Source organism: Cryptomeria japonica, chromosome 1 (assembly GCF_030272615.1).
Source record: "Cryptomeria japonica chromosome 1, Sugi_1.0, whole genome shotgun sequence".
NCBI classification, from domain to species: Eukaryota; Viridiplantae; Streptophyta; class Pinopsida; order Cupressales; family Cupressaceae; genus Cryptomeria; species Cryptomeria japonica.
Window position 1 is genome coordinate 249,481,308 of NC_081405.1, and position 15,059 is coordinate 249,496,366.

General features: G+C 34.8%; 1 protein-coding gene across 1 annotated transcript; it reads left to right on the plus strand.

The window, feature by feature from the left end:
* The first annotated feature begins 11,855 nt into the window (after nt 1-11,855).
* LOC131857263 (methyl jasmonate esterase 1-like) lies at nt 11,856-14,824 on the plus strand. Its single transcript, XM_059209521.1, has 5 exons — nt 11,856-12,012; nt 13,350-13,642; nt 14,056-14,196; nt 14,289-14,420; nt 14,549-14,824. The coding sequence occupies exons 1-5, from the start codon at nt 11,856-11,858 to the stop codon at nt 14,822-14,824; spliced, it is 999 nt and encodes a 332-aa protein (XP_059065504.1).
* Nucleotides 14,825-15,059: the final 235 nt, after the last annotated feature.

Sequence of the window (15,059 nt, forward strand, 5' to 3'; positions counted from 1 at the left end):
ATGAGTATTGAAATGCATCTATTCAATCAAAATATTAAGCACTTTTTTAAACGTGTATGGTGCAATTGCTGATAGAGTATAATTTTGACAATATCTTGCTAGAAAATTTGTTTTTAGAACTATTTCTTGTATTCATGACAATATATCTACTACAACTTAAAAAAATAAAAATCACTCTAATGCCAACATGGAACATTAAAATGCTCAAATATAAAGCATTTTCCAATCATTGACAATACATAATGAAAGCATAAACAAATAATGGAGACAAGAATTGATTTTATTCTTTCATTAAGATTATCAAAATGAAAATACAAAACAAACTACAACCTTAGAAGAGTAAACTAGTTGATTACAACTATTGATAACAAATTAGATTTGTAGCAATCTGGAGCTTCTTTAAGCTCTCTTACAAACTATGGAGCTTCTCAGAGATCTCTATCTCACACATACTACTAACTTGGAGATACATACGCTTGGAGAAATCATTGCTCATCAAGAGCCACAAGATGCCTAGAGAAGTCACTGCTCTTAGCAGAAACAAATACATAACTGCTACTACACACTTAGATTCACTTAGAGAACAAAAATCATTTCTCCGCTACTACACAAAGATGGACTCACTCCAACTTAATTAACTTTTTGAGATGATTTGCACTAACATTGGGAAACATTCTTTCCTTTTGTCTTGGGGTTGTTCATATAAAAATTCTTCCTGAAATTCAAAAGTCAAACTTACCAAACAACATTAAATTCTACTAGTTATCGTTGCTCCAATGTGAGGAGAAAGTTGGGTGAAGAAATCCCCAGGTAAATCTTCTATTGCAATTATTTGTTGGCCACATTTACTCTTATTTTCTTGTAACAGAGTAGGTGCACATAGGGAGGAAATTTAGTTCTTCGGCACTCCCCCTTAGTCTTGAGCTAACAAACAAGATCATTCCTAATCCAAAATAATTATGCCCAATTTTATTTTTAGTCACTCAAAGTTGTCTTTACTCAATGGCTTGATAAAAATGTCTACTAGCTACTACTCAGACCTACAAAACTTAATATTAATTTTAATATTCTCAACTAATTCTTTGATAAAATGATACTTTATTTCAATGTGCTTACTTCTTCCATGAAACATAAGAATTTTGGTCAAAGCTATTGATGAAATATTGTCACAATAAATTATGGTTCTATCCTCTTTTTCTTCTTTCAAGTCTGCCAAAATCCTTTTTAGCCAAATAGCTTGACGTATTGTTGTATTTTTTGCTATATAGATAGCCTCAACTGTAGATGGGGAAATAATGGGTTGCTTCTTAGAAGCCCATGAGATTACATTCAAGACAAATGAAACACATAGCCAAATGTGCTCTTCCTATCATCTAAACTTCTTGCACAATCACTATCTATCTAACCAACCAGCCTAAAATCATTTGTCTCACTATACAAAATTCTATATCTCTTGGTGCCATCCACTAACCTTAGGATTCTCTTGCCTAATTGCAAATGGGTGTCCCTTGGAGTTTCCATAAATTTGGATATTAGACTCACTGCATTCATTATATAAGGCCTAGTTGCTTTCAAATACATTAAACTTACAACCAAACTCTTGTACATGGTCAGATTCACATTAATATTGTAATCTTCCTTTCTCAACTTAAGATGTAAAACTATTGGTGTTCGTATAGGTTTTCTACCTTTCATTCTCAATCTCTTCAAGATTTGATTTGCATACTTTTCTCGAGAGATAAAAATACTATCATTCATTTTTTTACTTCTATGCCTAGAAAATACCTCAAGAGTCCTAAATGTTGTTGGTATTTTGGTATGGTTTTGTCATTGATGTCAACACCTACTAAACACTTATCAACTCTGGCACTTTGGAGAATCAACAACATTCACCGGCAAGCAAATGACTTATGAACAGTCATTGGTATCTGGTACACTGGCAGGATATAATGATCACCGACACTTGGAAGGGTATGCAAAACACTTGGTTATGTCAAAGACATCATGTGGACACCTTGTCTTGGAGTTTTGTTAATTGGCATATTCGTATTTACATAGTTGCTATTACCAGCAAAATAGGTCCAGGTTACACCAGCAGATTTATCTTTTCCAGATCAACATGACATGCTATGAAGATGACTTATTATTGTTGTAAATGCATTAAGCCGACATGGTGAATCGGTTATTGCATCAGGTATTAATTGATTTGTAAATTAATCTTATTGTATTATCCTTTAGAGCCAACCTACTAAAATTATTCTTAGGGTATGGTATAAATGTAAGATATTATTTGTAAGATCGGATGTGGAATGCGAAAAAGGATTGTATGAAGGTATATGCAAGAATAAGAAGAGCTATACATGTAGACATCATTTGAAGTTGAAGGAGGATTTTTGTGAAGACAATCAGAACTACACCAGTACTGAATCTAGCATATGATGATGCTATTTTGAGCAGTACATTCTTATTGGATTTAACCATCCAATTGTAGTCAGTGTGACTCCTATTTGTGTTTGAGCAGTGAGCTCTAGGCGCTTGGCCTTTCTGCATGTGCAGACCCCATTTGTATACACTTACTATCTGCAGTAGTATCATCTGATTGTGGGTAAGGTTTCCCACCATGGTTTTTCCCCTTACAGGGTTTCCACATACAAATATTGGTGTTATGTGTTGTGGATGACTTTTTCTTTTTGTTTCATGCATTAATATTTACCGGTATTACAATTATCTGATAAAACTGTCCACTGGTATAAAAGACTGTTTCACTGGTATTAAACAGAAAGTTGATTAATTTGTTTTTGGTTTAAATTTATTAGAAAATGATTCACCCCCCCCCCTCTCAGTTGTCTCCGGGACCTAACAAATGTGTCATCTTAAACTCTCTTTTCATGGCCTCTTTGAAATCAATAATGAGAAAATCATCATTCCTAGAAAAAACTAAATCATCTACATATAAGACAACAATAAGAATCTTACCATTAGCTACCTTGATCTAAAGAGTGGGCTCACCATCACTTTTTATAAAGCCATTGCTCATCAAATATGAGTTAATCCTATTGTACCATACTCGCAGAGATTTCTTCAGCCCACAAAGAGCCTTCTTTATCATATAAGCCTTGCCTTTATGACCCAAAATCTAATAACTAGGTGGTTGCTGGACGCATACACTTCCTCTTTTAACACTCTATTATGGAAGGTGGACTTCAGATCAATTTGGAACCTTCAATTTATGTTTTTTTGCAATTTCTATGACTTCTCACACAACCTCTATTCTTGCAATAGGAGCATATGTCTCATCATAATCTCTCCCAAATTTCTATTTGTACCCCTTGACAACTAATATTTCCTTCTGGCACTCTATTCTTCCTTCAACATTACTCTTCGTCTTATAGACCCATTTCACCCTAATAAATTGCTTGTTGAGAGTCAAATCAATTAGCTCACATGCCTCATTCCTCTCTATTGCATTTATTTCCTCATCCATGGCCTCACACCATTTCTCCTATTTGATAGCATCCTCAAAATGAATTGAATCACTATGAGAAAATAATATAAAATTCACATTTTCATCAAACCCATCATCATACCTTTCATTTTGGAAGATCTTTCTTAGACTCTTTGTCTTCTTTAGCATTAGAGATGTGAGAGTGGGGTTTGAACTCTTACTACTACTACTATTCTATTGTACAAATATTGATTAGAGTCATTTAGAGCTCTCTAGAGCCAATTCTTTGACTTTGGCTCTTTATATCTGCTATTGCAACATCTTGTTGATTTTCATACTCGTCATACTCATCATCAACGGGTACTCTATGTGAGGTGGATGGAGAGGTATATACCGATCTATCCCATGACTTATTCTCAATGAACTCCACATCTCCACTAATAATGATCTTCTTGGTGATGGGGTTATACAACCTATATGCCTTGGAGTTAACACTATAGCCCATGAAAATGTATTTCTCACCCTTGTCATCCAACTTTTGCCTACTTCTCCTTTGGCACATGTGCATATACCACACACTCAAACATATTACATTCTTAGCAGTCCACTTGTATTTTGACCATGCCTCTTGTGAAATCTTGTCACCAAACACCTTGGTTGGACTTCTATTTATCAAATACATAGCTATTGCTACAATCTCTCTCTAATACTCATTTGGGAGTCCCTTTTATTTTAGCATACTCCTTACCAGCTCCATGATTGTTCTACTCTTCCTCTCAACCACTCCATTTTTTTATGGAGTATAAGTGGCTATTAGGTCCTTCTTGATGCCATTTTTCTTGCAAAAAATTACAAAAGCTTTGGAGATATACTCTCCTCCATGTTGTGACCTTAGGAACTTGATGACATGTGTCACTCTCATTTTTATCTAAGGATTTAAACAATAAAAACTTATCAAAAGCTTTAGGCTTATGCTGCAATAAATAAATCCATTTTCTATGGCTGAAATCATCAATGAAGGTCATAAAATATTGGCTCTTTCCAATAGATATGGTTTTCATAGGGCCAACCAATTCAACATGCACTAGATCCAATGGTGCTCTTGCCCTTCTAGAGTTGGTTTATTGAAAGGTTTGCCTATGTTTCTTACCCAAAATGCAAGCCTCAGACTTGCTACTAGGCTCAACTATCCTTGGCAAACCATCTATGAATCTTTTCTTGGATAATAAAATTAAACCATTATAGCAAACGTGTCCATACCTAAGATTTCATAGCTTGGGAGGGTCTTGAATGACTTCCTTACAGGTTTACTATTTCACTGTTTACATTTTCCTTGCTTGGGAGTTGTAGCCATAGACTGAGAAGAGAAACACATCTCTATCCTCAATGGAAACATCTAGTTCTTTGTTATTTTAAATGCCATAACAAATTTCTTACTCTCATCTTTGTTAAAAATTACATATTCATTCTTGTCTATCAACACTTTGTATCCATTTTGGATTATATGTCTAACACCCATGAGATTGTGCTTAATAGCTAGAGTAAAATAAATATTCTTTATCTCTTTCTTCTTACCTTGCTTGGGGTGAATTATAATAGATCCTTTTCCCACAACTAGAACTATTCCATTGTTCCCCATCTTAATCATAGACTTTACATTTTTAACAATAAAGAAAATAAACTTTCATTACCACTCATGTGGTTACTACAACCACTATCAAAATACCAATCTTCACGGATACCTTCTTCACCAATATTGCACATGGTGAAGTCTATGGATTGATTACCTAAAATCACATTCACATTAGCCAGATTTGCCCTTTGCTTGGACTAATTATACTACTTTTTCTTGCACTGACTTGCATAATGACCAAACTTATAACATAGAACATTGCTTTTGTCATATCTCTAATTCGAATGTTGTTCTTCTTTCCTTGCCTCAAGATGGTTTGAGATTTTCTTTCTCCCTCATGGATTTCAACTCATCCTAAGCTATCTCCTCTATTACTTCCTTGTCTAGAGTTTCCACAACCTCTACCACTTAAGCCCCTTCTAGCATAGTTTCTTCTCCTCCTGCCTCTTGCATTGGCCTGGGATCTGCAATATTGTTCTTGGGAAGATGTAGCAAAACTATTTAGTGCTAATCATGGGTTTGAAGAGAACCCATTAACTCATCCACCATCAATTTAGAGAGGTCCTTTGCCTCTTCAATGGCAATGACAATTGCATCAAACTTAGAGGGAAAACTATGAAAGATTTTCTCCACAATCCTTTATTCCTCTGTGGTTTCTCCTTTTGTCCTCAACTAGTTTAATAAACTAGAGACTCTTGTGTGAAAGTCTAAAATAGACTCACTATATTTCTTATGAAGAGTCTCAAAATATCTTCGAAGCATCTAGAGCTTCACTAATATGACTTTATCAGTCTCTTTGTAGCTTGTTTGGAGGATTTCTCAAGCTTCTATCACATAGTTAGTTGAGCTTCTATTCTAGGAAATACTACCTCTGTCAAGGCTAGCTCAATCAAATTGAAATCTTTTACATCTTTCCTTGTTGTCTCTCTTAACTGGGTCTTTTGGTGGTTTGTGAGGGCTACAAATTGAGTTGGTTTAGTTGTATCCACAAACCCATTGACCACAAGCTCTCACAAATCATTTGCAATCATGATGGTCTTCACCTTCCTTGCCCAAACATCATAATTTTGTCCATTAAAGGATGGTGGCTACTACTAGCTCTTTCCTTCATCTCTATCCATGTCTCCTACACAATAAAACTCAATACTTAGAAAAATAAATGTCCAAGCTCACAAGGATTCAGGGCCAAATGGTTCTGATACAAACTTATAAATATAAAATAACTCTGATACTAACTTACAAAATAAAATGCTCAAGTACCAAGTATTTGGTAATCACTGGTAATACACAGCAAAAGCATAAACAAATAATGGAGACATGCAATGATTTTATTTTTTCATTAGTGTTTTGGAAATGAAACTACATATTTAAAAAATAATACTAGCTAATGACAATTAGTGATTACAAATTAGATTTATAGCATTCTAGAGTTGTTCCCAAATACTTAACAATCTTGAGCTTCTTTGAGCTCTCTTACAAACTCCTCACCTTCTCATATCTCTCTATCTCACATATGCTATTCGCTTGGAGCTACATATGCCTAGAGAAATCATTGCTCATCAAGAGATACAAGACACCTGGAACAATGACTTCTCTTAGCACAAACAAACAAACAACTATTGTTGCATATTTTTTATAACACGGAGAACAAAAAATATTCCTCTACCACTGCACAAATATGAAATCACTCCAAATTACTTAAATTTATGAGCTACACTACTAACATTAGGAAACATTATTTCCTTTTATCTTGGGGTTATTCACACAAAACTTCCCCCTCAAATTCCAAATTAAAACTTACTTACTAGCATTAAATTTTATGAGTTGTTGTTGTTGCAACATCAGGAGCAAGTTAGGGGAAGTGATCCCCAAGTTAATCTTTTGTTACAATCATTTGTTGGCTGTATTTACTCTTGGTTGGAACTAACAAGGTAGGTGTGCATTGGTAGGAGTAGATAGGCTTAGGAGAAATTGAATTTTCCAACACTATGTATATCAAGGGTTGTAATGGGAAAGAAAATGTTGTGGCTTGGTTTTCTTGTATTTTACTTTTCATGGATAGGTGGTAATGTTGTGAAAATGACATTGATGATCTAGGAGGGAATTGACAAAACTATAATGGTTCAACATTGTTACTACTAATGTTTGATTGTTTCAAGGGATAGAAATTATCTAATGTCAATTCCTTGGTTTTCTTGATCTCCCAAAATATGTGGAAAGTGATCAGTCTACAAATTTTGTCTTATAGATCAAAATTCTTTGTGCTTAGTGAAATGAACTCAATTTAATTTGATTTAGATCTGACAAAAAACATTTAAAGACATTGTTTTCTTGTAGGAAAATTTTAAAGATAGATGTTGTAAACAACTTTATATGTTTAAACTTCTTGACATAATGTCTTGAATATCATATTTGTTGTTGTTGGAGGGTTGTATGTTAAATAGACAACATCATTTAGCAATTCAATATGAGAGTGCAAGCCTTCGGTAACCTCTTCAATGAGGAGACCAAATTTAAGGAGTATCTATTCTACCAAAGTCCCTTAGGTCATGATCCCAACCTTGTCCCTTATGGTGTTAGAGCCTTGTATTCAACAATAATTGATACTTGTTGGGCCTATTTAGAATCATTCAACTTCATCAATAGACCAATGACCAATTAATTTGTAGCTTTTTATGACGAAATCTTTTAGATTAAGCAATGTTTATAAGTTTGGAATCAAACACCATTTAATCTTGAAGCATTATTCAAATTAGCATGGACTTTTTTTTAAGCTACATTCTGACTATATAGAAACTTTGAGAGACTTTGTGCTCTATAAATACAAAGTGATAAAGTGATTTACTAAAATTTGTATCAACATTATTTAATAGTTGTAATTTTTTCATGTGTAATTCACAATCTTTCTTTTGTATTCACCCTTGTACATTTTAGGTGTGTATTTGTTTTTGATTGCTTGGGGGCCCAAGCTGAATTTCTTTTGATTAGATATACGAACTAGTGAGACCACATTTAAGAGGGGCCTCATCCTCATTTATGTTTGGAATTAACACCTTACATCTACTTGTGACATCCTATCTATTTCTCCCCATCTCTCTTCTATATCATCTCTCCTTATGACTCCTGACACCTTATCACTTCATGCACACCTTATCTACTTGTGGCATCCTATCTATTTCTCCCCATCTCTACTCTATATCATCTCTCCCCATCTCTATTCTATATCATCTCTCCTTATCACTCTGGACACCTTATCTCTCCAACACACACCTGCGTTCACATCTCCATCTCAAATTGGCCACCTACCTGTGCTAATCTATAGGTCCAATTGTTCGATCATGGCACTGGGCGAACAAATCTCCTTTCTTCGACAAATCACCTAAACTGTCTCGTATCTCTACCCAATGGGCTCTTTGTACTCCTCCATGTCACTACAGACTATAATGATGTGTCACTGCCCATCCATTTGTTGTCGTTACATCGTGACCTTCCAGGAAAATCATGTTCGAGACAACATATCTTATGTTGTGATTAGAACAATTGACCTCCCCTCAGGAAGGCACACAACATTACCATTACGTTGTTGGGTCATCCCCATTTTAGGTGTGTATTTTCATTTCTTATATTTAATTCAAATAATCTTTGAAAAGATCATTTATTCATATGTTAGATGTGTTTTTGATTAAGCTAAATGGGTTTTATTGGGGCCCAAAACCTAAAGTCAAAGAGAAATACAAAAATAAAAAGTCACTAACTAGTCCATAACCAACGACAAAACAACCACAGAAATAGGGCTCAAGCCCACACAACAAAAGAAAAAAAATAGAAATAGAGAAAACCTAAAATACACTAAACCAGAGATTGCATCATCTCTGAATTATTTTGGATCATACTCTTGTTGATGTCTTTGAGCTCATCCATGATAAACCTGGAGGCACTCTTCTCCTTGTTCCTGCTTCTAGTCTACCTATAAGGGCCAATAGTGGTCTGAAGTCCCATACCTTGCAAGTTTGGCTCCTAGATTTTCTTCTTCTATTTGGTGTTAGAGGGTGGGACACTAGTGGTGGACTGAGCTCTTTGATCTGCCATCATCGTATTGACCTTTTTAAGACCTCGAGCACTGTTATTCGTGGCTTCCCTGCTAATATCAACTAGATTCTTCAGATTACCCTTAACCTCTTCCAAGCATATTTCCAACTGACTAATCCTTGCTTCATGATTCATTTTCATGATCTTCACATCTTTTGTAAGTTTCTGTGTCATTCAGTGAAGTTTATCCATTTTTATTGGCATGTGCATATCAGTAAAAGTATCAACGATGCCTTTAATTCCATCCTTCAACATATTAATCTCCTTATTGATACAAAGAAAGCAATTCTCTTGGATTTTGATAGAGCTATTAAGGAGAATACCAAAGTTGGAGTCCTTTTGGGTATGCCCCATTTCACCCTATTCAACGTTAATAGGGATGCCCATCTTTATTTACTTCTCATTTTCCTTGGCTTCCCCAGTTTTTCCAATTTTGGACGTTTTTGTATTCGATGGGCCAAAACCCTGTAAATTGGGGTTAGGGGTTTTATATGCATTGACAACCCATCTAGGATGTTTGTTTCTTCTGCTACTACTAGTGCCAGGTGTAATACTTTGTTGGGGTCCCTCCTCTTGAGAAGGATAGTATTCTGAATCATCTGAAACATTGAGGTCCCGCCAATCCATAGCCCTACCAAACTCTTCTTCGTCCATCTCCATATCAGACACATAATGTATGTTAGTGTTAGTTGGAGAATTATGGGATTTAACTGTCAAAGAGGGTTTAACCCCATGATCCTTAGCATATTTCATGATGAGCATGATTAACCCCTCATGCAAAACAGGGTTATCAATATTTTTGGAGTGATTTGCTAGGCTATTTTCAAGAGAAGATAATAGATAGAAAGGTAGAGAAATTCTTTCGTTATGCCTAAAATTGTTTAATATCATAAAGTGCTAAGAGAAAATACTAGCATAATGACAATCAAGAGTAATGTACCTCATAATCACTTCAACCATCTGTGCCCAAAGTGATTTCAGGTCCTTATTGTTATATCTGCCATCCTTAATCTTTCGCACTCTTTTTCTCTCGCTTTCCTTGTCAAAGAAAGCTGCAATAGCTTCTTCCACTACCTTCCTCTCTCTGCAAAACTTCTTTCCTTCCATTTGTGATCCAGTTATCTCTGGAATGAAAGTTTCATCAATTCTAAACTCCACTCCAAAAGTTGTGAGTATGACTTTCTCCCAATCGTTCACAAAATCCTCTATCACTTTTGGGTCATTACCATGAGGCCTGTCAAGATACGACACAAGGCCTCCATCAGTATTCTCCATCCATAGCTCTTTGTTCTTTTCCTATTTCTCGTAGGAAGTAGACTACATTTTGTTTTTGCCACCTCCCATAAGCAATTTTCCTCTAAAACAATGGATGATGGTACCAAACGCAAACTAGGCAATGAAAAACCAAATACAAAAGAAGGCTCTAGAAACCCTATTTTTGAATTTTAAACTCAAATCCCATGAAAGATCATTATTCATTTGGTAGTCTATCATCATTAATGCGATAAGAATGGCCAATGTATTCGATGTCCTTTCCTGTAAGTTCACACAATTGTATGGGGAAAGTTTCCTTTCCCATCCACCATTGTATGTCCACATAATCCACACCAATGTTCGCTAGGTGGTCCGCTGTCATGTTACCTTCTCGATAAACGTGGGAGATTTTGAAATCATCCAATTTTGTAATCATGATGTGACACTCTTGAATGAAATGCTTGATGTTCCAGCTAGGCTCGGTTTGTTTACTCACAAACGTGATGAGATTTAGAGAATCACTCTCAAGCTAGACTTTTTTGAACCCTTCTTTAATAGCCATGTGTAACTCAATGTAAGAAGCTTTAGCCTCGGCCTAGTGGTTTGTCTAGGTGCCCAATGGGAGTGCCACCACCAAAAATATGGTAGATGTGTTCCTACTCCTCTAAGATTATTTATTTCAAGTTTCATTTTTTAATTGTATGAGAATCCCTTTTCCTCCATTCTTTTCCACCAAATCTGATATGTCTGAACCCAATTCTTTTAAAAGAACAATTTCTCTTTTATCTTTATCTTTCACTCTTTTTCATTCTTGTATTCCTTTTGAACTTTCTAATTAAAATCTTATAGAAAAATGCAAAATCTCCCAATCATATAAGAGAAGAATAGAAAAAAATCAACAATCTGATAAAAATTTATCTATAAATTTTTTCTAATATCTATTGAGAAAGTCAAGCTAAATGTAGCAAACCATCACAATGAAAAATCTATTTCCCAATATATTTTTAGCAAGACTCTACTGGAGAGTGAAGTGGGTATATTTTGTTTCTTGAGTATTATAAGCTAATTCCGTAACAATGGAGGTTGGTGCTTATATAAATTTCAAACATAGAACAATGGCCATGTATCAAAAATACAATGAAGTAATTTAAGGTACCCTAAATTAGTGGTTGACGATATTAACGAATAGCAACAAATTTACTCATCCTTTGAAACTATTTCTCAAGAAAATAAAGTTCTCAATTATCAAACGGTTCCCGTGTCTTGTTTAACTTTCCCTATGTTGCATAGTTGTCTTACCAGGGCCTCTGCAACCATAACATCTGATAAATCAACAAATCCATTTTGTTCAACTTTTAAATCAGATAAATCAACAAATACATTTTAAGGCTTCCAACACATTTCAGATCATGAAACAACAATTGAGAACTTGCAATGCCCACGAGAGCTGTTGCCCCACAAACCCTAGCTGCATTTGGTGCGGCTAACTCTTCTAGAATTGCAGATTCAAATGAGGATGATCACGACTTAGAGACAAAAGAAATCATTATACTCCATGAGATGACATTTCTTCGAGATATTCTGTCAAACAGTTAACAGAATTATTGGTTGCTTAGATATTCAAATCAAATTCTTATTTGATGATAATTTAAAATCCAACTCTTCAATCCATATCTTAAGTACTTTTAGAAACGTGCCCGGTGCAATTGCTCATCAGACGGTAAATTTGACAATGTCTCACAAAAAAAATTGTTGCTAGAACTATTTCCTGTATATCTGCTACGTATATCAAGAGTTGTATGGGAAAGAAAATGTTGTAGCAAATGTTGTGAAAATGGATAGGTGCAAATGTTGTGAAAATTTTCAAATGGATAGGTGCAAATGTTGTGAAAATGGCTAAATTGTCCATCGTTGGTGTTACTAAATTTTGCTTGTTTAAATAGCCAATTGACTTTTTTGCTAATTCCCTTGAGAGAGTTTTAGCAAGACTCAAATTTTTGAAAGCAGAATCTTTATCACCAATTTCAAGAGCTAACACTTCTCTCATTTCAATCCACAATCGTAGGTTTTTGAGAGTTTCCTAACCTATGGATGTTAGTGGTTTCAAACGACTTTGTTAGCATCAACTTGATATACATAATTATCAAGTACAGTATGATTTGATATACATAATTATCAAGTACAGTTTCCTAACCTATGGATGTTACTGAGATACTATACACATTGACTTTAATGGAATATGTGAATAATATGCTAAAGTAAAACCCCAATCATAATCAGAAGGGCCCAACTAGATTAAAGATGATTCTCACAATGAAAATGAGTACTTGATGAAGACTCACATCGATCTATGCATCAGCGTGTTAACATGTTATTTATTTTTTCTTCTTTTGTATAATAGGACATTCATTAAGAACTAGTATCCATTAAGGTACTGGAATTTAGTGTTTCAAATGGTATTCTCTACTCTACCCTATCGTACTCTATCCTAGGGAAAAATATATAATACCCCACCTTAAAGGTTATATTTGCATCGCTTGATTAGACTAGGAAATAAGTGGGAAAGCTAAGGTATGAATATCAGTTTGATGAGACAAAGGACCTGATTATAAAGAAGGTCTTGATTATAAATTATGCGACTAAGGAAGAAATTGTTAAAAAGAGAAATGATTGGATGTGTATTGAGAAGAAGAGATTGTCCCTTGATGCTAATTATAAAGGTGCATTTGATAAAATCAAAGACCTTGCCACTAGAATGGGATTAATGCTAAATAATGATAAAATCAAAGACTTGAGGAATTGTGAAATCAATGTTTCAATAGAAGTGTTAACCACAGTGTACAAATTTGTTGGCCTCTAAGAAATCTTAGGCAATCGCTCAGATCAAGTTTACAAGTTAAATGATACTCGTACATGGGTAAACTGCAGCCTTTAAATATTGCCATTCTACCATTCATTTCTTGAACTTGAAGAGCTACAGCATGGAGACAAATATAGTTAAGGCAAAGGGGTGTCACTTTGTGATGGTGCATGGAGCAACCTTTGGGGGCTGGTGTTGGTATCAAGTTGCAGATCTTCTTCTCAAAGCGGGCCACACTGTATCTTCCATTGACATGGCCAGTGGAGGTATAGATCCTACAAATGCCGACACAATTTCTTCGTTACAAGAGTACAATCAGCCACTCACAGACTTCTTTACAGCTCTTCCTTCTGAAGGGAAGGTATGAATTTAGTGAAAAGTTTTAGAAGTTTTGGTTTGTTTAGGTGTTTCATAATGAATCTGATTTTAGTTCAATCATCTAAATAATTTTTTTGAAAAGTTTAAATGAATTTTTGGTTTGTTTAGGTGGTTCATTCTAAACCATAGTAATAGATGAGTTCTATTAGATAAACAAATCTGATTTTAGCAGAACAACCTAAACAAATTTGAAGAATAGTTTGATCTAAGTTTTTATTTGTTAAGATGATTTATGTTAAATTATACTAATAAATGAGTTCTGTTGGAGAAACAATCTGATTTTAGATGAACCATCTAAACAAATCAAAACTTAAAATGTACTATTTAAATTCAAAAGTATCCATTTGTCATCGATACCAAGGATGCCAACTAATTTGTAGCTGTATGTCTGTTAAGGTTATATTGGTTGGCCACAGCGCTGGTGGATTCAATTTGAGTTTTACCATGGAGCGTTTTCCAGATAAAATTGCTGCAGCTGTATTTGTTACCGCCTTCATGCCCCTCAGCGGAACAACTCTCTCTGAGTTGATGAACGAGGTTTAATGAATTCTTTATCTTTCTACTAATTCCTGCACTGCTAACAATCTTTAAATTACAATACCATTTCTCTGAAAGTATATATTGAACAGATCGTATCCATAATCGGAGGCTTCGGAGACTCTACATTTTACTATGCAAATGGGAAAGAGAATCCAGCAACATCCTTCAAGTTTGGCACCCAGTTTGCGCGAGAATTTTTATCACAGAACAGTCCTTCTTGGGTAAATCACTTTAGAACAGAGACAGTTTGGTTGCAAATTGCAAAAATATAATTGATTAATTGGCTGTGAATTATTCTGCTATTATGAAATTTCAATTGATGGGTAGATTAATATGGCACTAAATGCAGGATCTGACGTTGTGGGAATCGCTGGAAAAGAAATCTCCAATATGGCAAGAACCTCTTTTGTATACAGCTAAAAACTATGGAAGTGTTAGGAGAATATTTGTTGTGTCGAAGGAGGATAAGGTTATTGTGGAGGCGTTCCAGAGAAAGATGATTGCAGGGAATCCTCCACAAATGGTATACGAAATTGAAGGATCTGATCACACCGTATTCTTCTCTAAGCCTCTTCAACTGGCTGAGGTGCTCATGAAAATTGCTAATACGAGTGTGTCAAAGTGAAGCAATCTGCTGCAGATGGATTTTAGTATAGTTTGTAATATCTAGAAATCTTCGAATATACTTGTCAGATACAACTTAGTAATGGTTATCTTCAACTCCCTAGGCTAAATTCCTCTTGTTTAAAATAGTTAAGAAATTGTAATGGTTCTTAATACTGCAAAGGTGAAATTTGCATATCTAGGTCATTTTTATTTTCTATTGTGTATATTTTACTATAATTATATATTAAAAAGAT

Excerpts from the sequence above, each read along its gene's own strand:
- LOC131857263 (XM_059209521.1), top strand. The coding sequence starts at position 11,856 with ATGCCCACGAGAGCTGTTGCCCCACAAACCCTAGCTGCATTTGGTGCG. Across the intron at positions 14,197-14,288 it reads TCTCTGAGTTGATGAACGAG|ATCGTATCCATAATCGGAGG; the intron begins GTTTAATGAATT and ends TATATTGAACAG. Across the intron at positions 14,421-14,548 it reads CACAGAACAGTCCTTCTTGG|GATCTGACGTTGTGGGAATC; the intron begins GTAAATCACTTT and ends CACTAAATGCAG.